A 26,948-nucleotide genomic window follows, 5' to 3' on the forward strand; every position below is an offset into this window, starting at 1 on the left:
ATGTGCCCGTATCACTTTTAAATTTAAATCCAGTCAAGTTAATGTTTATAGTATCATTATGAATGGTGATGGCAAAAATATAGCGTTTTAATTGAAAATTTACATATAGTTGTCATTTCTTTGTTTTTGTTTCTGTATATTTCATAAAGTTATTAGCTTATGAGATGTATAGATCTATTTTGTTTAGACAGAAATTGTAAATTTAAACTTAATTTTACAAGAAAAGAAACCAAATAAAATAGACATCGTTCGAAAATACTTTAACTAATAATACTTTAGAATATCTTTATACTATAGAATATAATTTTTGAATACAATTAGGATTGTCACAGGTTATCAATGTCCAACGGGGTACAAGATTAATTTTGAAGTGAAGTGAAGCACTAACTTTGGGAAATGGCTATACACAACTTTCGATTATGTACGGAGCGGAGTGGAACCAGTTTTTCCCATGTGTATAATACAAAAAAAAACCACCACCTTCTCAAGAATCCTAGAGTCTTTCAAGGAAAAAAAGAGAGAGAGAGAAATGGAAAATGGTCACCTTGTCGCCGATGTCGCTGCCACCTTCTTCTCTACATCCTGCGAGGCTTTCTTCGGTTTAGCCTTGCTTCTCGGCTTGGCCTCTTTCACAGCATCGCTGGTTGGAGTTTCCTTGGCTACTTTGGAAGGCTTTGGTGGCTTCATCTCATCACCAGCTTGCCTCTGCGATTATCACTCGTTATATAAACTTGGCAAGAGGGACACAGAAAAAATGTAAACAAATCGACCTACCTTTTGTCCGGACTTCCTCCTGCTAGGCGTGGCTTTCTCCGGATGCTTTTCGGAGTCTCCAGCACTCGCCGGGAGGTCGTCTTGCAGGGACACCACCTCATCAGCGTCGATTTGCACGACCTTCCTACTCACTTCATTCTTTTTACCTCTCGGCTTATCCTGCATGAAAGCAGTGGACAAACAGATGTTACGCTCAAGAGCTTTTAGAGTGTAGATATCTCACCGTTTGCTCCAGAGACTTCTGATGCTTTAATCGCTGCTCAAGCTCGGCATCGTCCAACAGTAAAGATACCACTTCGTCGGCCTCGAACACGTCTTGAGATTGCCCTCCAGTCATCACAAGCTGCTGGACTGTGTTTTTCTGGTTTGCTCGCTTCACAATCTTCTCTTCGACTGTTCCTTTGCAGATTAGCCGGTAAACAGTCACCTGAAATGACAATGATTGTAAGTAAAACCAGAGTATACTAGAGGAAACAACCTCCTTGGTTTGGCCAAGCCGATGAGCTCTGTCCATGGCCTGCAAATCCATAGTCGGGTTCCAGTCGCTCTCGTAGAAAATGACGGTGTCGGCTGCTGTCAAATTTATGCCAAGACCTCCGGCTCTTGTGCTCAGTAGGAATACAAAAATGTCAGACCTGCCACCAAACCCATCGGTATCAGAAATAATTTAGCATGACCAAACCTGTGTTGGAAATCTTTAACCATGTCGCGTCGATCCATAATCGTAGATGATCCGTCCAGCCGGAGGTACTTATACTTCCGGTACTTCATATAGTCCTGCAAAATAGTTCCACATGTAAACCAGGAAACTCGAAAATGATTCCAAACCTCCAAAATGTTTAGCATCTTTGTCATTTGTGCAAAAACAAGGACTCGATGTTCCTCAGCTCGTAGTCGCCTAAATAAGATGTCTAAAGCTTGTAGCTTCCCAGAGTCCTACATCAACAAACCGCAAAGTTACTACGTCTAGCTTCTTCAAAAGATTACTTACCATGAGGGTCCGGGCAAAATCAATCGTCTGCAGAGGTGGCGCAGAACCAAAAATTTGGAAAGAGCTTGTCAGCAAGCAGTTTTGACCATGCACCTCTTTATCTATCTCTTGAATGAGAGGGTGCGGATCGAGTGGCATGGAAGGGCCATTAAACTCGGACGTTCGGCCAAAACCGACCAGAAGCCGCTTTATATATGGGTTGTGGAGCTCTTCCGCTCTTTGATATGCAAATGAGCGATCCGAACACAACTCTTCAATCTGTAAGCAAATAAGTTACTTCAAGGACATGATAGCAGAGCCTTTACATACCTGAGGAGCAAGCACTGGTGGAATAAACGCTTTCACAGAGCGAAGAAGCTGTGTGTTGCCAGTTAATCGTTCCTCCAAGGGAACAGCTAAAGCTTCGAAAGGCTCCAGAGTAAGACCGACAGCTCTTTTCCGCCGTAAAAGGCCAGACTCACAAGGAGTGCGTACCAGAAGTAGCCTCTTGATGGCTGTTACTCTTGGATCTGAATCGTCGTCATCATCTGGCAGAGCCGTCCGCGATTGCAGTACCCCATACTGACATCGTTCCAAGATAGTTGCGTTGCTCAAAAATGACACTTCAGAAGATGACGTGTTCATCAGCCTTGTAAAGCCAAATGAACCACTTGAAGACTGCCCAGAAGATACAGCTGATTTGTGAACATTTTCCGCAGAAAAAACGTTCATCAAATTAAACAACCATTTTTCTTGGAAGCCTTGGGCAGAACTACGCAAACTCGTGATACCATCTCGATAAATAAGCTTGGGTATCTGTAAGAAAACCAGCAATTCTTTGAATGAAGAAAATTCGTAACGTACCTTAAAAGCTATGGGATTGTGATTTCCAAAACAATACAAATCCTCTAAATCCCCAAAGGCTGCCGGCAAGAGATGGTTAACACTTGCTGCAAAGTGAAAGTACGTGCGTCCTTCGTTTCGTTCAAAAAGCTCGGGATGGTTGCAGACCTGGACATTAACGTAAGGCGGGCGAAATTCAGCTATACGTGTTACCTTGCGTAGTTGAATTACTATATTCATAAGATTTACGACCTTCTTCTCGTTCAGATGGCCTCCGTCAAAAAGATCAGCTATAGAGATTTTGTTCTTCACAGCTTGATATATAGCTTGCTGACGAGAGCTAAGTAGGCAAGGCACAACAACTTCCTTCTTTTTTGTCAGCTCGGACACAACGTCCTTTTTCACACGCCTTAACATAAACGGTTTTAGAATCGCATGCTGGAATCAGAAGTATCTTAGCATAATATGGCGACGAAAAGAAGAGACTCACCAATCTATTTAGCTGATGTTCATTTAAAGTACCTCCATGCTCTGCATGGTTCTCTATCCTGAGTCAGTGGCCCGTTAGTATAGACTATAACGACATTTTGCAAGAATCTTACCCTTTGGAAAACCATTCATTAAACTGTTCGTGACTATCAAAAAGCGTTGGCATAATAAAATGAAGTAGCGCCCACAATTCTGCCATGTTATTTTGAATTGGCGTTCCAGTTAATAGTAAACGATTTCTGCAACTAAAACTCAACAGAATTTTCCACCGCAAACTGAGTAGAAAGAACGTCAGGCATGAATTGTAGAAAAAATAAAACGACAAATTGAAAACCTGCTGGCACTTTTGATCGCTTGCGCTTCGTCAAGAACTAAATACTGCCACTTCACACGTTTAAAATACTTCTCATCCGACACCAGCAGTTGATAACTCGTTATTAGAATGTGAAAGCTCGAATCCCTGCCAAAAGACCAGAAGTTACGCCTTGGACAGGAATTTTGGTAATCAGACCTTCGATATAGCCTCTTCGGGTTGATGTTCTTCCTCAACACTGTCCGCTCTTGCAACCCACCCCAGTAAGGAAGGATCTTCAACTCCGGGCAGAAACGTTTGATTTCATCGGCCCAATTGTTGAGAACAGTTGACGGTGCAACAACTAGGAACGGACCCCATATGTTCTTTTCCTCCGCTAGATGCGCTAAGAAAGCCATTGCTTGGATCGTCTTTCCCAATCCCATCTCATCCGCCAAAATTCCATTTAACCCCTGTAAGAAATGCAGGTAACAAGCTTTCGTCGCTACAATAAAACCGACAGCACCTGCTCGTAGCAGTTGACAAGCCACTGCAGGCCTTTTAGCTGGTATTCTTTCAAGTTTCCGTGAAAGAGTGACGGTTGATCGACGGATGATGTTGTAGGCATAGTAGATCTGGAAAAATAGAGCGTCAACCTATGACAAGTAGAATGCGCAATGAACTTACGGATGCAATAAATCGATGTTTTCGCCATGTCCTCGGGCTTCCTCCCCAGGTCCAACTTCCCGTAGCTTTGAGCATTCGTTGTCGAACATATTTGTCTTCTCTTTCTGTTCAAAAGCAGCTTTCTCGGCAGCTCTTAAAGCCTCTTCTCTCAGAGCCGCTTCCTCTGCTGCATCGACTGGACCTTTTGATCCAGCCGGATCAGTTTCAAGCTCTAGAGACGCCTTCTGCCCCGTCAGCTTGTTCTGCATGAAATGGCTATAGAGTTCTGTTTGAGTGAGCAGAAAGTTAAGACGTTGCTGCTGTCTTCTAGCTTCTCGAAACTCCTCGTCTCGCTTTAGAGCTTCAGCAGCATCCTTCTCTTCTCTTCTTCTGACTTCAGCCTGAAATAAGAGTTCAAAGTTAGCCAAGGCACAACGAAAACAGGAAAAACACTCACTTGTTCCTTGTCCAGTTTCCTCCAGAAATTAATCATGTCACGCGCAAGCTTTCTGTTCCGAATTGGCGCATTTTTCATTGCCCTCATGATTTTCGTGTTTCGAAGCTTAACCTGAGAGAAAGTACGTAAGAACTAACGTCAAACCATCAGTAAGTTTACCTCCTTTTGACAGGCATCCGTCAAGCGTTTACACTCAGCCATTTGCTTCTTGTGATAAGTTGTGAAGGCCTTAAAATGCTTAGGCAAGTCCCTTTTCACAAGGCTGACCCAGAACTTCGCAACCTTCTCAACATCCTCGTGCGCAATCTCTGTGGCATTCTTCGTCGTCGCTGGCTTCCTTTGTATTCTTCGTTGAATGACCTCATAGCCATCGCCCCTGTCAAGAACTTTTATGTCGTTCACCGGTAATTGCTTTTCTGTCCCCTGCTTCGTGACTGGCATCTCATACCCATTGATCAACCCTGTGGCCTTCTCCGCATCAAGTACACGTAGAGGAAATTTCGTCCTTGATGTGCCAGTCTTGTGCTTTACCACCACCAAAGGAACCGGTTCCTTCCCCACTCGTCGATCAGAGGCGATGATGTCCGCGACGCTTTTGAACGTCACAGGTCCGCTAAGAACGGATTCCTCAACCTGGATAGACGCCATGGTCGGCAGCTCAATGCTTTGAGCCAGCTGCTCGTAGAATGGCGGAACCAAAAACTTCAACCCCTCTCCCAAGTCGAGAAGTCGTTCATCCTGTAAAACCGACGAATCGGCTTGTGAAGATCCCGCGACTGCCACCACCCCCGCCGTGTCCAGACACCTTCCCACAGCATTTGATGTTAGCCGAGCTGCGATGGCTTCCTTCAAACAAGTCCGCCTATACTTTTGCAGATGCTCTCCAAGCAGACCCCTGTAATGCTCCTCGGATATCTGGACGCAATTGTCATCGTTGCTATCGGCATCGTCGCGGCATAAAGTCGCACTGCCAGCCTCGGCTTCCACTTGGACTCTTTTTCTTTTCAGCGTCATCTCTGCTTGGGAGCTCAGTGGAATTTCAGCTCTTTCCTCTTCCAACCGAAGCCTGGAGTTTCCTTCTGTAGAGCACACCACGACTTCGTTAGTCGAAACAAAACCACCGAACCAATAACAGTACCATCTTCTTGCTCCTCCAAGCTCGCAAAGTCATCCAGCTCCTCGGGAATGTGAAAGTTTAGCAATGGCTACGAGCAGAAATTTTTCTTAGCAAAGGCCAGCCACAGCCGATCGACAGAATCCAACTGAAAAACTCACCTCCAAATTAAATAAGTCATCGACGGAATAGCTACACCCTTTCAATTCCCACTCCTCCGTCCTGTACATTGCGCGAATCATCCATGAACCGCAAGAATCGCAGGAGAAATCACTCACCCGTTCTGCGAGGATGCCGGCATCGTCATCGCCGTGCGCGAATCCTCGCTCCCCGCATTCGTTCTCGGCAGCGCCTAGGCGGAGGACGAAGAAACCCTAGTAGGGCCGCACGGCAGCGCCATAGCCAGAGCCCTAGGGGAGGACCTTGTTGTTGATGCCATGGAAGGGGTTGGCGCGCCCTAATGGACGGAATAGGGCCAGGGTGGGCGACATTTTGGGCAGGTGGCCATTTGGGGGGTCCTAACTCGACGTAGTGGTAGTAGTAAAGCATGGTGGCCATCGCTCGTCTTCTTCACCCCTTCTTCCCAAACAGTCCCCTCCAAATTTAAAGTGCTTCGTGTGAACGCGGCTTTTTATACTCGCTTCGGTTCGATTCCATTCCCTCCCATAAAACATCGTCATCAATCGGAAAAAAGAAAGGAAAAAACTAAAAAATTGTCTTTGGTTTTTATTCCTTGTTTCACAACAAATCTTTTCTTTTCTATCTTTCAATCTATCAATCAATTTTTGCCATGATTCGAAAAGAAATGGTGAACTACTTTTTTCCTTTGAAAATGTATTTTTATTTATCGAATTTTTATTTCATTGTGTGAGTGCATGAACCTCACATTTGGTTTTTATTCCTTGTTTTACAACAAATCTCTTCTCTCATGAGCATTTGTGCTCGCGATTTACAAAGTACACACTTCCAATCCAACACACTTGCGTGCCTTCTTTGTTCTTGTGAACTTCCTTCATCTTGGAACTCGGCAATTGCTGCGAATGATCCCCTTCGGGGCGAGCAAAGGGCTCAATTTCCCCATCTTGATCATAGATCCCGCGAAGTTGCTGAAGAACTTCGATTGATCCGCGCTGTATGCCTTGACGAAATTCCTGGCAACTCCGACTGTGTTGAATAGCACTTGATCTGAGTGGAGCAGTCCCTTTCCCAGGACGAGATTAAGGTAGTACTGATTATCAAATTTGGTGATCGTGGTTGCGTCCAGGGGCTGGAGCGAGCTGAGACTCCCAGTTTGCGGGCATTTGGATTGGAGCGCGGAGAGAAAACTAGGGCGAATGCTGGGATCGGGGCTGCCGCTGCCGCTGTCATTGAAGATCCTCGTCACAAAAGCGAGGCATCGAGCCTGGCCGATCGAATGCCCCCCTGCAATCGTGACAAATTCTCGCGAATTGGATGGGAACTTTGGGAAATTTCATCTTACCAGAGAGTGTAAACATATCTTCCGCTGTGAGCCCAACATCTGTGAAGGATTTGATCAATCCATTCACGTCAGAGAAGAAACTGGGCAGTCGATTCGTAGCTCCAGAGAAGCTCGCAGTGATGCTATCTCGTCGCCCCAGTGGCACTTCCCACGACGGCCCGCCACTCTGCGCTCAAATTCCGTGCAGAAACAGGGGAATCCATAAGAACTCCACCGAAAATCACTAGAATTTCCTACCAGGACGACAGAATCCCGGGCTGCGAGCGCGAGGATGTCCGCGCATGACACGACCCCCTTGCAGCTGCTCTCGAGAGACGATTTAATCGCGTCGATTGCTTCGAATCCTCTGATGGAATTGTTGTTGGGTCCGGCGGTCTTCTCCCCCTGGAAAGTGGGAGTATCGTCCAGCAACACCGACGCATCACACCCCTAGAAAATTTCAAATTCAAACAGGGGGACGAATCTTAGCGGTCGATTGTGCCGGATCCAATGGACGAGAAGGCGACTTACTTGGACGAAGCAGTCGTGGAAATGGAGACGAAGAAGCGACGCTGGCAACCGCGAGTCGGACTGCGCAGCGTTTGCGACCCCGGCCCTGACGATCTTTTCGACTTGCGGGCATGTCGAATCGTAGTAGCCAGTCGCGAGCGCCGCCTCGGCCGAGAAGGCCAGAGACGAAGTAGCGATCAAAAGCAGCAGGAGAGAATACGTAGAGATCATTGTCAATCACGAAGAACAGAGGGAAGAAACTCTTTTAAGAAACTTCCAGTGTTCTTTAGTGTGCGTCCTCTTTAGGATCGCTAGATTGCCAATGCAGCTGCGAGAGCTCCTAAAGAACTCTAGAAAGCTATAGCTATGCAGTGATCCCGAGGTGGCCTTTTGCTGACTACCCTGGGTCACTAGCAACGTAGAAGACTAGAATTCAACGATGGAGTTTCGACTTCCATGAGTTTTCGTTATATATACACTATACCAGCTGTATGGAAAGCGATCAAACTACACAGTTAGTTCTAGAGTCGCCAAAAAGAGGTAAATTCACGGAGAAAAGTTCCTGCGCCAAAGACAACACAAACGAGGTGCTCTAGAGCTTCTCATTCCTCTTTATTCGCTCTATCTCGTCGTCTATTGTCTCTGTGGTTGGCACTCCATCACAGTTGGATTAGAAATGGATCGATTGACAGGGGAAAGAAGAATCCTTCTCATTCACTCAAGTGTATTTCCCTTCTTTAATTGGATCTATCCTTCAAGCAGTCTGTGGGGGCAAAGTTGGCGACTTTGGTTTGTCCCCTTCTGGTTGTAGAGAGGTCTTAGTCTTTGATTGCAAACGTAGCTTTGCCCTTATAACAACCCATCTTGATCGTCCTCATTCGTTAGTGGGCATCTTTTCCCCAACTCCACGGATAAAATTTCTGCCATTCAGTTCTCTAGTTATTTCTTGGTGCTTCGTTAGCCTCAGTTAGTTGTAGTTAAAGAAGAGAGAAAAAACAAAAGGAAACACGAAAAATTAGTTTAAGAATTCCGAGAAAAGAGAAGCTCTTGTTCATCGATGGTCCACTCTAGCCAAGCGTCGCTGTTGGACGAGACACGAAATTATTGTACTCTTTTGTATCAGAGAATCCAATATTTGTGCTGGTTTTTAGGGCTTTTCGTGGAGATGGCGAGATGTTGCATTCTTAGTGCGTGGACGGACGAGTGGCTAGCTGACGACCTAGAATCACCGAAGCTTCGATGCCGTGGCTAAAATTTGGAGCGCATATGTGGCCCAGTGAGCCAGCAGCGAAACACCTCCCCGACCAAATTCATTTTGCTTAAGCAAACTTGGGATGGTAGTGAATATACTTCGAATATATTTGAATATTTTAAAATATTCTATCATCTAACGGTTATTATTCATTTAGATTAATTTTGTATTTGTAATTTATAAACATATTTATAAATTATAAATTTTCTTAAACCCTTTCTAGTATTTCTTGTTTATTCTATCATCTAATAAAATTAATCTTGTATAGTTATAAACTTTATGAAACTACTATTAAACAAACTACGATACCTAAATTAGGGTTAGGGTTCTCTCGAGAGAGAAGAAACGATGCCGGCGAACAGGCCCCGCGTCTTCGGATTGTTCGTCTACGCGCCCATCAAATCATCGCTCAATTCCGTCATCAACAGGGCCTGTGCTGCTGGATTGGGCACAATGCTCATCGTGGGTAGCTTCGCGGTTCACAGCCCGATCATCTTCAGCGCGGCCAAGAGCACGGCGACCGGCGCTGCGCTCAAGGATGTCGAGGAATCGAAGAATGCGAGCTAGATCGCTGTAGATTGTTCCGAATTTCCTCTTTGTCGATTCGATCAAATAACTCATAAACCCTAGTTAGGGTTTTTGCCTTCCCTGATGAAAGTGGAGGAGGTGAGGGCGCTGGGGAGCGCGCTCCTCGTCTCCAGGGCTAATGTCAACAATTGCTCCACGCTCCTGTCGATCGTCTCCGCATTTTGCAAGCGCGGCGCCGGATCGTCCTCGTCTGTGGAATGTGTTCTCGAGGCTGTGCGGTGTCTCCAGGCGTTCTTTCTGCCCATTCTCTCGTCCCAGGGCGTTCTAGGGAAGCCGCAGAGCGACGGTGATGGCTCGGAGACTGCCGAGGCGATCTACAGAGCTTGGCTCAAGGACAAGTTTGAGGAGCTCATCGAGCTTCTCATTGCGATCGTGGCTGGGACCGAAGAACATCGACTCGAGGTTTTTTCTCTTTTGTATATTTCTTCTTCATTCTTCACAGAACTCCTGTTCTTGGACATAGAATGCGGCTTTGGATTCTTTGATGGAGTTGCTTCAAGCAAAGGATGGTCGTGTGGACAATGGAATCTACTTCAAACTCTGCTCGGCTTTGACAAGGAAATCGAGTGAGAATGTTTTCGATGCGCTTGCGACAGAGCACTGCAAGGATGCGACTCTCTGGTATGCTTCCCATAGTATTTTGCTAGAAACCACATAGTAACTTTTATACTTCAGCTTCTATACTGTGAAGAACTTTGAGAAGCTTGTGTCTGCTCGCCTTCAAACGTCCCAAAGAGGTTAATCTTTACTCGTATCTCTGTAGCAGCTCTGACACTATAAATTGTCAGGAGTGGATGCTACGTTGTCCAGCGACGATGATAAGAGCGTAAGGTAGCGTTGCGTGAACGTATCTAGTTGCTACTTGAGGAAGCTTTTTGCAGTGTCGATACCTTCACCCGTAACGTGTATGGAGTCATTTCACGTCTCTCGCCCTCCGTTCAAGAAATTCTAAGCACTAGTAAGGACATTGTTTCTTGGATTCCGTGGCTGAGCTTGTTTGTCCAGACAAGAAGACCACTGAAAACGCTTTGGATAAAGAAGTAAGTTCTGGAAGAATTTCCTTGGACTAATCAGCAGTATGTATTTTGACAGTTTACCATCAATCGATTCAAATCTAAAATCAGAAATCTGTGGTTAAATTTCTTACAGCTTCCGCTACCTCTTGACGTCTATAAGATGGTGCGTGCTACTAGTTTCTCTTCCCTTAAACAAAATTTCTTTTCGATGCAGGTGCTTGCTAACATGTCCAAGGTCGTTTTCTCTATAATTTCGAATCCAATACGTCTCAGGTTTCTCCATGTTATTCTTTTTTTATTTTTTGCTGACTAACTCGGTTTGTCTCAGTGACTTTCTTACCAAGTCGTATGATCTTGGTGGGGTTTACAGCGTTTTGGCTTTAGACAGCCTGCATATTCTGATGACAAAGTATGGACTGGAGTATCCTGAGTTTTATGAGAGGCTGTACGCTTTGTTGGAGCCATCGATGTTTTTCACAAAGTACCGGTCTCGATTTTTTGAGGTATGTCACGTAAAGTATCCTTATCGTCGACGGAATGTTTATGAATTCTTGCAGTTGCTGGATAGCTGCTTGAGGTCTCCACTCTTGCCAGCTTATCTAGCCGCGTCGTTTGCCAAGAAATTAAGTCGCTTGTCACTACATGCATCGCCAGCAGGATCACTAGTGGTGATAGCTATGGTTCACAATCTTCTTCGACGGCATCCTTCGATAAATTGCCTTGTTCATCAGGTATTAACTCCAGCTTAAAGTTTAGACTAACCATTCGATCGCTTACGTTGTAGAGTTCTCGTTTGCGAGTTGCTAGTAAAGGTGAAGAAGATGTCTCGGACGCAAAGCTTGGAAGAGATCCCTACCTTGCGAACGAAAAGACATCTAATTGCCGCGCTCTGGGTAATGCTCTTCTTTTTTCTCGTGATTGCTTCACATTTCTTTTCTGTGTTTGCAGAGAGTTCGTTGTGGGAAATAGAAACACTTCGAAGGCATTACTGCCCTGCTGTGTCAAGGTAACGAAGTGTCCTTTAACGAAAGAACTGCCAAACTCTAGCGTTTTTCCAGATTTGTGAGCACGCTGGAAGCTGATCTTACCGTCAAGAGGAAGACCACGGAAGTTCAAATCAGCGATTTTTGTTCTGGATCCTATTCTACTATCTTCAACGAGGAGGTAAGTTTTGTGCGTTCGCGCGTAGTTTTTTTTCGTGGCTAAGTGAAGGCTTTTCAGACAAAGAGAAGATTAAAGCAAGTTCCTCTAGCTTATTACAAGGTTGTCCCAAACGCATTGTTTTCCAACAATGAAGAGTTTGCGGGCTGGAGCTTCCCAAAGGAAAAGAAGCTCAAAGTAATGTAAGATCTCGTCCGTTAATGCAGCCGGCCCGACGGACGGCTCGGATTGCTTCCTGTCCCGCCCGTGGCCCAGTTTAAACTCTCTTTGGGGTTTTATGTAAAGCTATCGTCGTAGCAGCGATGGTGCTGACGAGGAAGCGCAGCGCCGAGCTCGCGTTCCAGGAGAAACTGTGAGTGAATCTCTATCGATTTTCTGGAAATCGATCGTTCTTGGATTGTTCCAGCTACAATGCGGACATCTGGGAGTGCATTGCGAGCTTCCTCGACGCGGCCGATCTAGCGCACCTCGCCCTCACGGCGCGGTTCTTCGTGCCGATAGCCATGGATGAGCGACTGTGGAAAGCGCTGTCGCTCAAGCGGCTCAAGATCGGCAGCGAGGCGGCGAAATTTCGGCCGCATTTCAGCTGGAGAGAGCTCTATCGATCGGCATTTGGTATGTACTCCTTGTCTCACAGATTCTTGTCCATGTTAACGCGATCGGTCTCTTCCAGTCACTGGAAGCCATAGCTACAGCATCCATGAACGCGAGAAACATCGAGGTACTCGTTACGTATACAGTCTTTCATTCCATGGTTACGTTTTCCTGTTCTAGATTGGATGCGAATAGGTGCTTTTACGCTCGTTTCCGGCAAGGCGCTCGCTGCTGGCAGGCTCTGGCAACGAATCTCAAAGTCAAAGAAGATGAAACTCGATGAGAGCTCGGCATTGTGCGTTGTGCCAAACGTGCTCCCTGGCATCTGGATCGCAGGTTTGCTTCAGTTCAAGGTTCCCTTCATCTATTCCTACGACGCTTTCATTTTACCTTTTTTTTTTTTTCTCTTTTTTGCTAGATCTTCATAGGATGCGCTGCGGCGGTTGTAACTTGCCTGCATGCACTGGTTTGGGAGAATTGCATTTTCATTATCTTCTTAGATGAGCTAAGCCTTGTTTGCAGGGAGAATGCAGACACTGGACTTTCGTAACTGGGAGTTGTTCCTGCACGAAGAGTTCCAGAACAGAACATGGTCCTTTAAAGAAATCGGAGTCAGGAACATCCGTGAAAACTGTGACGCCGCAGCTGGAGCGGTGTTCGATTACAAGCGCTTGATCGACAAAGACACTGCCAATTCAGGTATCCTTTCTTTTCTTTGTTTCTTTGTCAGATGTTTCCTGCGGGCCACAGGCATTCTCAATTTCAAATCATGGACCGCGAAGAACGGGAACTATCAACCGACAAGCCGCGTCTCTCCCTTCGGTGCGGCTGGATGTACCAATCTTGAAAAGAATGGCGGTGCGTATAGCAAAGGACTTTTACGCTGTTGTAGAGTTTTAAAAGCACACTTGTGCAGGTTTGCAAGTCAAGTTCTATGCCATGCATGCTGGGGTCGACGGGCCAGTGGTGGCCATTCGCGTTTCCCAGCAACTATTTTGACTGATCGATAATGTGAAAGAAGGCCAAGTAACCTCTCCTACCTTTCAACAAAGGTGACATCTTCTTCTTAACTTTTAGTAAGTGCCGTAGGTGAGAGCACCATCCTATCGAGGTTGAAACGCTAGAGTTCTTCGAAGCCGGTTTTACTTTGTGCTTGTTTTTTTACAGGTTGAAAAACACTTTTGTATGTTCCGTAGCAAAAACCAAATCGAGGTTGAAATGCGTGGAGGCGTTTCTAATTGTTCTTTTGAAATCTTTGCGTCGCAGGTTGCAAGTCTCATGTTCTCACGTCAGTCCTAAGACTGCTAAAAGCAGCTGGTCCCTTCGCTCTCTACTCGGAAGGAAAAACGAGTTGCTGATCCAATCGATGACTAGTGGTGGATGATGCTCGGCTTTCATCAGGATGATGGAGATCACCAGGGGATAAACTTCAAACCGTATTTCATTACCGCAGGCTTGTTAGTTTGAGCAGCTTCGTTTTGGGATTGTTACAGCTAACAGGTCCTCGCCGGGCGCCTCCTCCTCTGGCAAAGGTTTAGTTGAGGTTTCTTTTCTTCGTTTTCCAGTACCTCTCTAATCGTGGTTCTTATAGAATTGGAGCGCTGGATGTACGTGTTGTAAGCCACCACCACGTTCTTCGTGTAAGGTATGATGGCAGCAGTATATTCTAGTGTCTAGTTTCCCTCATACTCTAACAATGTCAACTGAGGTTGCATGTACCTCGAGCGGCATTTTTCTTGATTTTTTCCTTGGCCTGCCTGATCGATTCTTTTGTAAAAGATCCCCTCCAGTACGAGTCATCAGATTAGATTCATTGCACCTGCCCGTGATTTTTTCTCACGGTTTAGTTTAGTTTGCTTCCTTCTCAGTTACCAACCACCGTCTTTCTCTTAATCCTCTAGAGTCAAATTTTTGGGATCCAAAGGAATTGGTGTGAGTGGATCCACCCCCTAGTTGTTGGGGCTGTAGCTATTTAGCTACACTGCCCCACGGATGGAGATGGCCTCCCGAATGATAGGAGCCCAACCAACGGCTGCGATGCAAGCCAGAGCGCCCGAACGTTCGTATTCCTTCTCGAGTCGCTGTCATGAAAGATTCCGCCGAGCTGGCGCGAGTGTCGCTCTTCGTGAGCCGTCGATGCTTGTGCGCTGAGGCTGTTGGACTGCGTAGCATGAGCCACGTGCATGGTATCGCCAAATGGCAGTTTCATTTTCTTTTTATTTGCTAGCAGTATATTCTAAGCCCATGAAATTATCTTTTACAGGACGTCCGGTCGGAATGGAGCTGTAGAACACACTCCTAAGATTCTGTGGGGGAGGAGCAATGGATTCCATGTAGCAGCGTTGCTGAAGGCGAGAGCGACGAGGTATGTGACAGCGTCTCTCCATTGAATTCCTGTGGTGCACAAGCTGTACGTCAAAAGTTTCCAAGGCGAGCTTCCGCTTTGATTGATCTCCTTCCCGTCGTAGTTACTTTTTAAGTTACAACCCGTGCTTTGAGCTTGGTTCGTATCGATTTCGACGCGGCCTTCCAATTTCCAAATCTACAGTCTGGCTGCTCCTTACAGACCAATGTTTCTCTCCTGTGTTGACACTTGGTCCTTAGCGTCTGCGTGTTCGTTGTCTCCTCGTGCTGCTCGTCCTGAATCTACAAAACTTTTTGTTTCAGGTTGAGAAGCCAGATTTCCCGAAAAGAATGTCTACTGTACACCTGTTTTTGCTGCTGCTGCTACTTCTTGTGCGGAGCCCGATTCCCCTCCAGGCAGAGCACAACATCTTCGACAGAGGAGCAGGGACTTCTTTCTCTTCTGCAACCGTGAACAGGGGAAACAAACAGGTCCAGATGCAAGTGTGCATCACAATTGGATGCTGCCATCACGTGTGCAGACAATTCTCAGGAGAGAGTAGTAGCACCACTTCAGTAGAGCAGCAGCAGGAACCTCCAGAGCTGGCATCATTTCTTCAGTATGCCTCACCGCCGCAGCAGGAAGACGAAGTGTGTCAAGTTTTAGCCCTGGAGGAGCAGCGGAATGACAACGCCGCAGTCGTTCCCAGAAGTCTGGAGTTTAATCAGCAGGCCCTCTTCTCTCCGTCGATAAAGTTTCTGACTATACTGAACACTGACAACAGCTCCTGGATCAAAATTCTTCAGGCTACCAGCACAGACAAGCAGTTTTTTATCCAAGCTCTTGACGAGAAAAGCGTCGTAGCTCCCGGCGAGAGTCTGACAGTGGCAGTTGTGTTCTTGCCCCGGAAGACTGGAATAGCCAGCGGGAAGATCCTCTTCCAGACCAGTGCTGGAGGCCTCGAAACTCTGGTGATTGGCGAAGCTGTCGGAAATTCTCATCAGGCTACGAGCTTGGAAGATATTGAAGCAGTCCAAGGCAAGCTCATCCAGAGAACATTAAGTTTCTACAACCCGGACGAAGAGGCCGTCGAAATTACGGAACTGCATGTCTGGCCTGGAGATTCTCACAAGAAAGCCCTCTGCTCGCCGGCAACTGATGAGTCGTCACCAACGGATAAAGTCTCCAGCTGCTTCGCAAATGGTTTCCCCTCGGCAATTCTCTCGAAAACAAAGGACGAAAAGTATGCTTCGCAAGGAATGCTAGTTTCACTAGAGAGGCTGGACGATCCGTGGATAATTCAGTCACGACAAGCTGCCGACATTGCTCGCCTCGATATGACCGTAAGCCGAGCTGGTGCCTGGGATGGGCACGTCTACATAAGATTCTCGCAAAGTGGCGGAGGAAAAGTTATGATTTTTCCATTGGGATTGCAAGTGTGCCCGGAAGACGGAACCTGCGAAAAAGAATCGTCAGTAGCTGCAACAAAAGTGACCAAAACCGCAAAGCAGGACAATGAAGCAGCGGCTTCCGGAAGCTGGGTACAAACCAACGATTTGATGGCACTCAGAATGGCGGAGGCACTCCTCAAGGTACGCCCCACGTAACTTTGAAGCTAGCAGCTTAAAACTCAAAGAAGCCAGCGGCCAACTTTGTGCAGGATTTGGCACATACGTTGTTGAGACAGCGAGATATCCGAAAAGGCGGGTTGGCTGCAAATCAAAACGAGCCAACATTAATTCCAGGACAGGTGCTGTCATTCGAAATGGTGCAAATAGGAGTCAAGGAAAAGATGTGGATCAACATAGTCAATCCGACGCAAGAGCCCATACTCATCAATCTCATACTTAACACGGAGGCCAAGTCTCGCAACTGTAAGTATAGAGCAAACTGGTTTTGGCAAGGCCACAAGCCACAGGTGCACAGAGATAGCTCGGTTTTTGCTTTCGACGCAGGCGCTGTGACGGAAGCAATCGTTCAAGGGGGTGGGAAGCTGCAACTCGGTCCAGTGTCCTTTCGGACGAGGCAGAAATGCGACTGGACTGGACTCCTCTTCGTCAAGAACAACTTCACAGGTTTAGAGTGGATTCCCATCCGCGGGAAAGGAAGCTCCGCAGGACTAGTTTTTCTGGACGGAGGGTCTGCCGTCAAGAAGCTGATCATGGCGGTGGAAGTCAGCGCAGGGACTAACTCAACCAGTCTTTCCGACGGACAGATTTGCAACGCTAGAGTTCACAAGAATTTCCAGGTGAAAAACACTGGGAGCGTAGTGCTGGAGGTCCGGAGAATAGACCTGGCAGAAGCACCGAGCATCACTCTTGGGCGCCAAAGTGGTTTCAGCCTAGCAGCAGGGGAAACGATGGACATGATGGTCTCTTACAAGCACGACTACCAACAAGCAGGGGCAAACAAGCAGGTTCTTAAAATGGTGACGAGCATTGGAACGATTAAAGCGCCGGTGGTGGCAACGATACGTCGAGAGCTGGTTTCCTTGTGCGGCCCGGACCCAACTTTCCAGGAGAAGGTCGCTTTGCCAGTTAGCGTCTGCGCTCTGGTCCTAGTTCTCGGGGTCTTCTCCTGGCTACTAGTCCAGGAACTTCCTCAGCAAACGACGCGAAGTAGTCCGGGAGCCAAGCACAAGCAGGCCTGGAAACACGTCGCCCGCATTCGGAATCTTTGGAAAGCAAGAGCAGCGGTAAAAGTCGTGGCTAAAAACGTAGGCGACGACAAAAGCAGGGAGAGGCAGGACCACGGCGTGCTGAGACCCCTCGGCACACGCATGCAGGAGGACGACAAGCTCCACGTCAAGAGAAAGCGAAAACCGAAGAGCACGTCTTCGCCACACAGTAGCTCGTCGTCCCCCGGGCCGGACAGCCCCCACTCGAGCTCCGAGTCGGAGCTAAGAGTCCCGGCCATCGAAAGGATCCTCATCTCGTCCAGGTTTTCCGAGCCTGCAATTCCCCCGAGGAAAGCCAAGCCGCGGGTCACTCTTTCGAGCAAGGTGGCGGACAAGGAACTCTCGAGTAAGAAACCCACGGCGGTGGACAAGGAACCGGACTTCCACGCTGCATGGGAAGGAAAGAAGCTCGCAGTGAGAATCCCGTCCAAGGAGGAGGAGCCAGTCGATCCACCCGGCCGCAAGACCGAGAGAGAGGAGCTTCGCGCGGCATGGGAAGAGAGGAAGCTGGCAGTGAGGATCCCGTCCAACGAGCCACTGGAATCGCCCGGCCGCGCGACTGCCAAGACGAGAAGATCCCCCGCCGCTAAGAACAAGGATTGCAGCAGCCCCAGGGAGGAGAAGACCATCACCATTTCCAAATGCGAGAGCTTGCCACCAGCGATGCCGGACGAGAGCACCGTACGCTTGGGAACTCCTCCAGCCCGGACTCCTGGAGTCCTTGGCCAGCAGCTCCGAGAAGCTTGGAGAAACGATCAGCAGCTCCGAGAAGCTTGGAGAGACGATCAAGCCACGGCTGCTATGTCCGTCGCCAGCCCCGCCAGCTCCACCACCATCCCCGGGAGCTCCTCCAAGCAGCTCTCCTCGATCGGGCAGCTGAGAAAGGCGGCGATCGAGCGGACCACCGAGAAGCTCCAGCGGCGCGAGGCCTCACAGCACACAGATAGCCTGTACGACATATGGGGGGACCACTTTGGAGAGATCTCCAGCACGCTGTCCACGCCCATGGGCAGCCCCGGCCACTACACGCCTCACGCCACGGACCAGTCACTCTTCTCGCGCACTCTTCCAGCCATCTCCAGCGCCGCCGCCAGCCACTATGGGTTCCAGGAGGAGAAGCTCGCTTGGTCCGCCGCCACCGCCACCACCGCCACCACGGCCACCACCGCCACCACCGCCACCACCGCCACCATCGCCACCTCCACCACCACCACCGACAGCGGCGACGAGAAAGACGATTCTCTGAGCTCGGAAGAACTGGCCAATGCTTGGAATTTGCTTGGCTTCTCTCCGGCCGTGGACGCGTACGCCGAGCCACCACCACCGCCGCCACCGATCTTCCTCGAGTGGAACGCGGAGTCGATATACACCACCATTGTCTCGTAGCTACAAAGCTGGCTCCTCGAGGGGTCATATAGATCACTCCAATGTAATGCAAAGACAAAATAGTCGATCGATGATTTCAAAGAGCTAGACCTCTGGTGGATGGACGAGCTTGGCAGATCTTTCCTCTGAAAGAAAAGAAGCTCGCAATCATTGGCAAGAATGCCTAGAAGAGGTTATCTTCCAAAAGTTTGTTTGGACGAATCTACAAGAACACGCTCGTCATACAAACAAAACAAAACAAAACGAGAGAAAGAAAGACAAACACTTACATGTATTCCACGATCGTAGTTTCGCGCCATCCAAGCTCGAACTCTGGAAAAGGAACTTAGAAGAAGTTTTCGCGCTCTCCAAACTTCCAGAGCTTCCATCCCCGGCCGTGCTCGATCGAGTGAATGATCACACACTGCCAGTGTCAAGCGATGGAGTGGCGAAAGCTCCTGTGCGCCAAGTCGTCCGCGCAGTCGGGCCCCTGGTCCACGTACCACTTCTCCGCGTCTGGATAGAAGCCATCCACGGGCATCCCCGCGAGCGAGCTATCATCCGCCTCGCTCAGCGCTCCACACTCCTTGGGCCTCTGCTCGTAAGCCGGCGGCGAGGGAGCTTTCGTCGGGCTCTTGTTGTGGACGATCTTCTTCGCAGCCTTTCTTCGTTTCTGGAGCGAATCCATCACGTCGCTTGCAAACTCTGGCTTATCCTTCCCCAGGCTTTCCTGCCATGCGTCAAACACAGGCACGATCGCAAGCCTGTCGTCCCCCCTGTCCGAGCTCATCGAAGCCTTGAGCTTGAGGCTCACGCTCTGGAGCTCCTGCCCGATGCTACCGAGCGACTCGAAAGGTATCCGCGTGATCCTTCCCTCGAGAGAAGCCAGCTCCGCTCGCAGCTCACGAACTTTCCTTAGAGCCGACGCATGCGCTTCCTCCGTCACCTTCTCCAGCAGCAACCCCGACACCTCCGTCATGTTGGTCGAATCGATCAGCTGGTTTATCACCATCCCGGTGGACTCCTGCGGGCCGGGATCATGCCCCGAGTGGACAGGATACAGCTTGAACGTCGCGGACCCTTCCTCCTGGTACGTGAAACTCTTGTCCTTGTAGCTGTAGTTCGTGATGGGAACGATCGCCCGGATGCGAAAGCCGCAGCCGCAGCGATTGGAGATGAACTTGTTGTTGGTCTTCTTCTTCCCGGTCTTCTTCACGTTTGGCTCGCCGGCGCGGTGGCAGCAGTAGTCCTTCACCTCGGCTAGAAACGGCTTGTAGCGGATGTACTTCTGGCGGATGCAAAGTATCACCTTGTACTTGGCGGCGAGCTGCTGGAGCCGGTGCGGCACGTCCTTGGCGAGGAGCTCCATCGTCTCGGTGTACTCGAACCTCCTCCTCTTGTGGAGGCCATTGTGATCGCCCTCCGAGTTGCAAACCGGGCAGGCCGAGACGCAAACTCTCACGTACGACTCTGGAATGCCGTAGAACTTGGCACCCACCGTCCACACCTGCTTGATCCGGTCGATGGTGTCTTTCAATCCCAGGTGCTTGAGATCCGCGTCGGCGTGGAAGCCCTGGACGATCTCCTGCCACTGGTCGATGTAGGGGACGAACTGCTGAGGATTGCTCTTGAAGTAGAGGAGCTCGTTGCCGTGCTCGTCCACCTGCGCGTGGAGCTTGTCCTGGATCCTCTTCCACCCGGTTTGATATGCCGTGTCCTCGTGCCGGTCCTTCCACACCGCTCGCCAGGAGGAGAGAATGGAGGTCGGGGTGGCGAGCTTGATCTCCTCCGGGTGGGCGTAGCGCTTGGCGAGCACGCACTGGACCATGAGTTGGTGTGACGCGCGATTGAATGTGTAGAACTGCGTGGAGACGAATGGCTCCGGGTCGACGACTATGGCGGACATGATCTGACCTTCGTCGCCCTCGAACTCCGGCTCCGAGAAGAGCTCTTGCTGCGTGTCCGGCGCCATGGACGCCATCGCCACGGACCTAATTTCGATAGAACCCTAAACTCTCCTCCCTGAGATTTCCCAGAGCCTTAGATCATCGCAATCGCGCCTGCCAGGCACCTGGATCCTTAGATTATCGCAATCGCGCCTGCCAGACACCGCCAATCCAGTGGATCCGGCACAAACGGCATGCTCTCCAGCAGATCCCTCGCGCTCGCGACGTATTTCGCGCGGCCCAGCGCATCGATCACGCAGCAGTGGTGCTGCCTCGTCGGCTGGAGCGCGTAATCCACGCTCATCGACCGGAAGCACGCCCTGGCGCGACTGAAATCTCCAACCCGGCTGCACGCCGCGAGGACGCAGCTGAAGGAAGTGTCGCTGGGATCGATAGCCATCGCTGGGAGCGCGAAGAAGAGATCGATCGCGTCGAGAGATCCCCCGCCGTGGAGGAGCGCCGCCAGCATTGCGTTCCAGGAATCCACATTGTGGCCAGGCATCCGCAAGAACAGGGTTTTCGCCTCTCGAATATGCCCGTTCCGAGAATATGCCGTCAGCATAGCTATCCAGGAGACGAGATTCCTTTCCTCCATTCTATCAAACGCGAGCTTAGCGTCGGCAAGATGCCCTTCCTGGGAAAATGCGTGAATCGCTGTCGTCCACGTGTAAACATCTCTTTCCTTCATTTTTTTAAAGGTATCTCTTGCACAATCGGAGTGATGGTTATTGGTATATGCCGCGAGTAGCGCGTTTTGGGCGATGAGATTCCCATCGCTCAGGCAAAGAGCATCTTCTAGATGCCCATTTGAGGCATATGCTGCAAGCATAGCATTTCTAGATATGGCATTTTCCTCCAGGCAAGAGTCGAATATTCGTTTGGCTTGCTCTACGCGCCCAGCTAAGCTGTAAGCGTTGAGCATTGCAGTGTGTGCCACAACGTTTCTCTCCAGCATGGAAGAGAATATGCTTTCGGCATCCTCGAGATGCCCTTCCCGGGCATACGCGACTATCGCGGCCGTTGATGAGAAGATGTTTTGCTCTGGCATTTTGGAAATTAGGGTTCTTGCGTCGCGCAGGTGCCCGGCGGTAGCCAGGGCTTCCAGGAGGATCGTGAAGGAGACGATGTCACGCCGCGGCATGGATCTAAACAGGTACTCGGCCTCGTCGACGCAGCCGGATCGAGCAGCCGCCGCGAGCATCGCATTCCAGGAGACGACATTTCGCTCCGGCATGGATTCAAAGGCGCGCCGCGATTTCTCCAGGATCCCCGGATGATCGCCGCAAATGATCATCGCGGTCCAGCACACGATGTCGCGCTCGGGCAGGGAATCAAAGAGCTCCCAGGCGGCGGCGGCGTGGCCGGACTGGGCGAATTCTCGCAGCATCGCGGTGCTGGACACGAGGCAGTGCTCGGGCATGGAATCGAAGACGCGCTTGGCATCGGCGGCGCCCTGGGCTCGCGCCAGGCAGCACAGCAGCGTCGACCAGGAGATCAGATTCCTCTCGCGCATCGCCTGGAAGAGATCCTGGGCGTCGCGCAGATGCCCGTGCTCGGCAAATGCGGCAAGCATCGCGTTCCACGACACAAGATCGTGCTCGGGCATTCGATCGAAGAGATCCTTTGCGCGATCCAAGTGGCCAGCGCGGGAGAGGGCAGTGATCATCGCGGTCTGAGACCTGAGGGATGAAAGGCTTGGCTCCATTCTTCGTCGCTGACGCAGTTTACCGAGACGAGAACTTAAGTGATCTATATATTGTTTAACCGGAACCCAACTAGAAGATATTAGATATGGGATGCTACTACCATATGGAATGGTGGATGCAGACTTAAGAGGAAATTTAGATGATAGGTGATCTACAACTGGGTAGATTTTTCTTAAGTTTTCTAATTGTGTTGTTCCTGGCACAGTCAGAAACAATGCAGAGTGGCATTCTCAATATGTGAAGCTGAGTGACAGAAGCTATCAAAGGACTCTAGATTTAGAGACATCAGTCTTGAAATTCAAGCACCAACAAACATCTATAATGGTAATATGGCATGCTTGTAGTCCATTCTAAATCCAATACATTATGGGAGGAACAAAAGTGATTATTTGATTCAATCTCCAAGATCAGATGAGGGAAGTGTTGGCAGAATCACCATAGGCATAAATGGAGGAATATAGTCTTAGGGTTTCAATAACCAAGTGTGCAAAGTGTTTTTCGTATATGCGTGTTCATTCTACACTCCAACGCTCGGAAGGTGATCAAACCACTGACAGCAGAAGTGTAGGTTTTCCGAGATGACGTTAGCAAGAATGACTTCATCAACCTGTACACTAAGCTTAGCAACTTCAACCAAGCCGACCAAGTGTTCTAGGATAGTGGTTTCCTGGAACTCAATTATGCTCTGCTCGAGTGCTGTTCCTTGAGATGCAGCTACAAGGAATTGCCCTGGACAGCATTGCTTTGGTGAGCATCCCCTTGACGTGCAGCCCAGGCAGGGGGCGAGTGCTCTCTTCTACTTCTCATCAATGGTGGTCGACTATGGAGTTCCAGTGGGACTTACATTTGGCAACCCCTTCATCTTCTCATCTTCTCTGGAGATCGTTGCTAGTGCAGTTTTAATTTTGTAGTGCCTTTCTTTGTTTTAAGATTTGTCTGAGGGTGCCTAGCCCAGCACCTGATAAGCGGATGCTGACGTGTCTTCTAAGCGAAATCCAATGTCTGAAACTTAGGAGGATTTTGTTCTTCGACTCTAAATGCGACGATAGACAACGAGTTGGATCGAGAGAAACAACGCCACGCAGTGGAAAACTCAAGTTGAAGTTCGAGACGATGACCAAGAAGCTGGGTGTCTTACCGGATAGAGTGCGTGTGGGAAGAGACGAGTGTCTGAGCTCGTTTGCGTTGCAATACGATTTAGTGCTGGGAGTGCTAAGGACGATGCTGGAGCTGGAATATCACCCACCTGTTAAAGTCTGGAGCGCAGTGTGTTGGTGACGCTCAGCTCGCTAGGTTTGCCAGTGCGTTGCGGAGAGAGGAATGATCTGCAGAGAAAGATGGAAAGCGTGTTGACGAGAAGCTTACCAATGACTGCTGTCGATGAGACAAAGCTCACGAAACATAGCGACTACTGGTTCCGGCTGCACTGAAAGGAAAGAGGCTGCTTCAACAGTAGGAGAAAAACTTGCCTCAAGGAAAGAAAAACTTGAAACTCTCCCTGTTGTGACTGCTGAAAGAGAAGACTCGACCAGAGAAAACAGAAAACCTCACAAACATAGAACAACCACTTCAACGCTTGCGCAACTTGGAGCGAGCAGAGCAACTCTGGGAGCTCATGTCAGCAGAGGCAGGAGTGGAGCTCGCTGTTGTCTCGTATAACACCTTGATCAATGGATATCTCGAGGCCGGGGACAACGAGCAAGCGCTGATCGTCTTTTTACAACACGCTTGTCAAGGTTTCTCTACAAATCCCTTTCGAGTGAGAAAATCACAAGCTTACTTGGAAATCCTTGGAGATGAGGACGGGCAACGAAAGAAAATTAGAAATCTAGCTTGGAAAAGTTCACAGCTTGGAAAATCTCACCTGGAGGATTTATCAGCTACGAGACGATGGAAAATCTCACCTGGATGATGAGACGATGTAGCTCCGATCCTTGAGTGCTACATTGTCCCTGGTAGATCTTGGAGCGTCATCAAGGATTTGCTAACGTGCGTTCCTTTTTCGAGACGAACACCAGCAGCTCCGTAATACCCTCCGAGCCTGCAAGATCTACCGTAGTCTTTGAAAAACAAACAGGTTACCAAAAATCGATTTTTAAGAAGGTAATGCAATCGTCTCGACCGTCGTTTCTTTTGTCCCTGCTTTCAATTACCTGTTACAAATATTACCTGACTGCTCACAATCTCTTCTCTTTTCAGTGAAGTCTAGATCAAACATCACGGAATTTTCATGTATCCGAAGCTTCAGGAGCAAGCAAGTCGTTGATTTGTTTCCCATGTATAAATTCGTAAATTCCCATGTATAAAAACTCCCTGTCGAGTATCTGTATAGGTTTTGCCACTGCCATAAGCAAAAAAAAAAATTGTTCCCCACACAACTTGAAAAACGAAAGAGACCATTGGATCCTTGGAGCCCAGATGAAACGAGATCCTTGGCATGGATCTACCGAACATGTAGGATTGACCCAGCACAGGAGCGCCGAGCGCATGCGGTCGTTCTAGCGCCAAGCTTCCATTGGCTGCCTCTCATGCCTGTGCGGCGGCGCTCACCCGGATCGACCGAAATCATCTGGCCTTTGCTGTGGATCGATAGAAAACCCGCTCTTCCTCTAGGCGCGCGTTTTATGAATTGCGGAGAACAGAAAAGATTCGCCTGTCGAGTAAAAGGTGATTTTCTTCATGGTAAAATGTAAGTTCTTCAAAGATAGAAGTTTCGTCAGCTTGTCACGTCAAGAGCCGGCCTAGCTCAGCTGGTAGAGCGCAAGGCTCTTAACCTTGTGGTCGTGGGTTCGAGCCCCACGGCCGGCGAAACAAAGCTATGCGTTGGTTTTGTTTTGCTCGTTTTTTGAAAATCTTTCATGATCGACATCTTTCGTTTTTGCTTCGAAAGTTTCTTGAGCTATGGGATCTTCCGTAAGAAGATGGGAACCTCATGGAGGAGGGGCAGATATGCAGCACAGCAATTCGTCTACGCAGGTTGTATGGAAACCCAGAGGCCGAGGTAGAGACACTCGGCTCCTGGAGGCCGAGAAATTGCTTGAGGTGAGGCAGATATGCGTGATCATCTGCAAGCAAACCCACACCCCAGACAACTGGGAACTCAAGAACGTGACAGCCCGGGCATTTGGAAAGTTGGGTGGCGTGGAGGAAGCCTGCCGCCAAGTCTTTGACGGAACGAGGCATTCCGGGCAATCTTGAAGGCCTATATGAACAACGGGCATTTGGAGGAGGCCAGGGGCGTTTATTCTTCTCGCCCTCGAGCAAAGTCGTCGTGGTGGCAGCCTACACTCGCTACGGCAAGGTGGCGGAAGTGAGCGAGATCTACAAAGAAGGCCCTGGGGTGGAGATTGCTGCTGATTACGTAGGCGAGAAACGGGCTGGTCGACGAGATGTTCCAGGTCGTGGATTCCACGCTCGCGCGGCAGCAAAGGAGCTGTTCGATTCCATGGGCGCCAGGATTCCGGGAGCTGGAACTCGCTCGCGCGGGCATATGCGGCGTCGCCCAGCCATTCGTGTAGTAGTGGGCCTCTATTTCTCGTGCTGGAGAAGGGGCTCGCTGGTCAAGAAGTTGCTTATTGTCTTTGACTTATGATTTTATTGGTGATCATAAAGGCCAATGGTCTATGTTCAGCCTTCCCATTCTAAGATGGACAATTTTTTTCTGTAAGCTTTTCTTTTTATCACTTTTCCTCAACTATGATCTTAAGACTAGAGATGAAACCCCGAGAGAATCAAACGAGAGCTCACAGATAGTCATTGTAGTCTGTGAGGAAAGCGAAATTTCCATAACTTCAAGAATTTTGGGAAGTTCTTCTCCACGAAGAAAAAGAAGAAGAGGACCGATGTATACAGGATTCACAGATCAAAACTTTAAGATGGAGTCTTCAGCCTGGGCGAGTTCATAGAGAAAGAAATCTTCTTTCATTTGTGTTTTACTTTTCTAGATGGGAGCTCTACTACGGTCCAAAGAGCAAGAAATTAAACGTGACCTTCACAATGATACTGTTGCTGCTGGTATAAGCTACAAGCTTTTCCATGAAAGTTTTGCTTTGCTAATTCCTCTGTCATGGTGTTTGTCTTGCCGCAGGAAGAACAGCAAACTAGTAGGGGGGAATCCAAGGATGTGAAGGTTCCACTACATCTGGAACTTTAACCTTCAATTAACTTTTCTGAGATGTATTTGCAGGTCTGTGTAAACTTTGGCCAAAATCAATTTGTTTTCGATGTGGAGGTAAGTTGAGGCTTGTATCGTCTACATCTAAATCTTCTTAAGGGTCTGCCAGGATTTGATTTTTAAAGGAACACGAGAAGCATCAAGCAGAAGTGGAAAACATCCCAGCATTGTGCCTGGATACTTTCTACATTCAAAAAACTTGGCAAGCTCGTCACTAGCTTCTTGCGAAAGTTTGCCGAAGAGAAAGGTCTCAAGCTTCTCGTGGTGTGCATTTCTTGCATCAAACCCTCAACACTAGTAGCGAATATCTGAAGGAATTTGTAGAGGTTTCTTTGGTTTCCTCATGCAAACAAAATGTCTTGTTTGTGATGATCGGAATCCTGTGCTAAGTTCTTACATTCTTCTAGTGGACGTGTGAGATGGTGCAAAAGCTCACATTTTGGAAAAATGAGTGCTTTGGGGTGCTACTTTTGCATTGTACAGAGCCGAGTGAGTTTTGTATTTTGTTTTTCTTTTCCTTTTTTTTAGGAAAAATAGGTTCACGCATTTTT

General features: G+C 48.7%; 7 protein-coding genes and 1 non-coding gene across 9 annotated transcripts; 4 read left to right on the forward strand and 4 right to left on the reverse strand.

Moving 5' to 3' along the window:
• Positions 1-314: 314 nt before the first annotated feature.
• LOC9659819 (DNA helicase INO80) lies at positions 315-6,248 on the reverse strand. 2 transcript variants are annotated; one of them, XM_002979000.2, is made up of 21 exons: positions 5,884-6,247; positions 5,767-5,827; positions 5,630-5,696; positions 4,651-5,570; positions 4,492-4,602; positions 4,056-4,435; positions 3,895-4,003; positions 3,588-3,841; positions 3,411-3,536; positions 3,190-3,351; positions 3,078-3,135; positions 2,801-3,025; positions 2,609-2,755; positions 2,075-2,560; positions 1,766-2,023; positions 1,603-1,710; positions 1,457-1,551; positions 1,253-1,409; positions 998-1,201; positions 775-933; positions 315-705 (listed from the first exon to the last, which is right to left on the reverse strand). In XM_002979000.2, the coding sequence occupies exons 1-21, from the start codon at positions 5,910-5,912 to the stop codon at positions 541-543; spliced, it is 4,281 nt and encodes a 1,426-aa protein (XP_002979046.1). In that variant the 5' UTR covers positions 5,913-6,247; the 3' UTR covers positions 315-540. The 2 variants fall into 2 exon arrangements, with proteins under 2 accessions (XP_002979046.1, XP_024539753.1); XM_024683985.1 differs by having other exon boundaries at positions 3,411-3,841; positions 5,884-6,248.
• A 174-nt stretch (positions 6,249-6,422) lies between these two features.
• On the reverse strand, positions 6,423-8,056 carry LOC9659820 (cationic peroxidase 1). Its single transcript, XM_002979001.2, has 4 exons — positions 7,596-8,056; positions 7,323-7,514; positions 7,086-7,251; positions 6,423-7,027 (listed from the first exon to the last, which is right to left on the reverse strand). The coding sequence occupies exons 1-4, from the start codon at positions 7,803-7,805 to the stop codon at positions 6,618-6,620; spliced, it is 978 nt and encodes a 325-aa protein (XP_002979047.1). The 5' UTR covers positions 7,806-8,056; the 3' UTR covers positions 6,423-6,617.
• A 1,063-nt stretch (positions 8,057-9,119) lies between these two features.
• On the forward strand, positions 9,120-11,832 carry LOC112349482 (nucleolar complex protein 4 homolog). Its single transcript, XM_024683970.1, has 14 exons — positions 9,120-9,816; positions 9,878-10,035; positions 10,090-10,151; positions 10,203-10,245; positions 10,296-10,372; positions 10,420-10,454; positions 10,507-10,593; positions 10,645-10,703; positions 10,759-10,933; positions 10,988-11,161; positions 11,215-11,323; positions 11,379-11,436; positions 11,489-11,594; positions 11,652-11,832. Exons 1-14 carry the CDS (start codon positions 9,478-9,480, stop codon positions 11,775-11,777), a joined length of 1,608 nt encoding a protein of 535 aa, XP_024539738.1. The 5' UTR covers positions 9,120-9,477; the 3' UTR covers positions 11,778-11,832.
• A 27-nt stretch (positions 11,833-11,859) lies between these two features.
• LOC9659821 (probable F-box protein At3g61730) lies at positions 11,860-14,003 on the forward strand. The gene is made up of 9 exons (XM_002978877.2): positions 11,860-11,943; positions 11,998-12,206; positions 12,265-12,312; positions 12,366-12,521; positions 12,604-12,651; positions 12,708-12,884; positions 12,936-13,043; positions 13,102-13,717; positions 13,777-14,003. Exons 1-8 carry the CDS (start codon positions 11,894-11,896, stop codon positions 13,182-13,184), a joined length of 879 nt encoding a protein of 292 aa, XP_002978923.2. The 5' UTR covers positions 11,860-11,893; the 3' UTR covers positions 13,185-13,717; positions 13,777-14,003.
• Positions 13,779-18,759, forward strand: LOC112349464. Its single transcript, XM_024683914.1, has 5 exons — positions 13,779-13,830; positions 14,449-14,550; positions 14,853-16,121; positions 16,190-18,346; positions 18,709-18,759. Exons 3-5 carry the CDS (start codon positions 14,880-14,882, stop codon positions 18,757-18,759), a joined length of 3,450 nt encoding a protein of 1,149 aa, XP_024539682.1. The 5' UTR covers positions 13,779-13,830; positions 14,449-14,550; positions 14,853-14,879.
• On the reverse strand, positions 18,637-21,010 carry LOC9659548. Its single transcript, XM_002979002.2, has 2 exons — positions 18,862-21,010; positions 18,637-18,794 (listed from the first exon to the last, which is right to left on the reverse strand). Exon 1 carries the CDS (start codon positions 20,550-20,552, stop codon positions 19,005-19,007), a length of 1,548 nt encoding a protein of 515 aa, XP_002979048.2. The 5' UTR covers positions 20,553-21,010; the 3' UTR covers positions 18,637-18,794; positions 18,862-19,004.
• On the reverse strand, positions 20,651-22,090 carry LOC9659822 (pentatricopeptide repeat-containing protein At4g02750). Its single transcript, XM_024683915.1, has one exon. The coding sequence runs from the start codon at positions 22,088-22,090 to the stop codon at positions 20,651-20,653; it is 1,440 nt and encodes a 479-aa protein (XP_024539683.1).
• Positions 22,091-24,958: 2,868 nt separating this feature from the next.
• On the forward strand, positions 24,959-25,031 carry TRNAK-CUU. The gene has a single exon. It is a non-coding gene; the product is annotated as a tRNA-Lys (tRNA).
• Positions 25,032-26,948: the final 1,917 nt, after the last annotated feature.

This window comes from Selaginella moellendorffii, unplaced genomic scaffold (assembly GCF_000143415.4).
Source record: "Selaginella moellendorffii unplaced genomic scaffold, v1.0 SELMOscaffold_39, whole genome shotgun sequence".
Taxonomy (NCBI): Eukaryota; Viridiplantae; Streptophyta; class Lycopodiopsida; order Selaginellales; family Selaginellaceae; genus Selaginella; species Selaginella moellendorffii.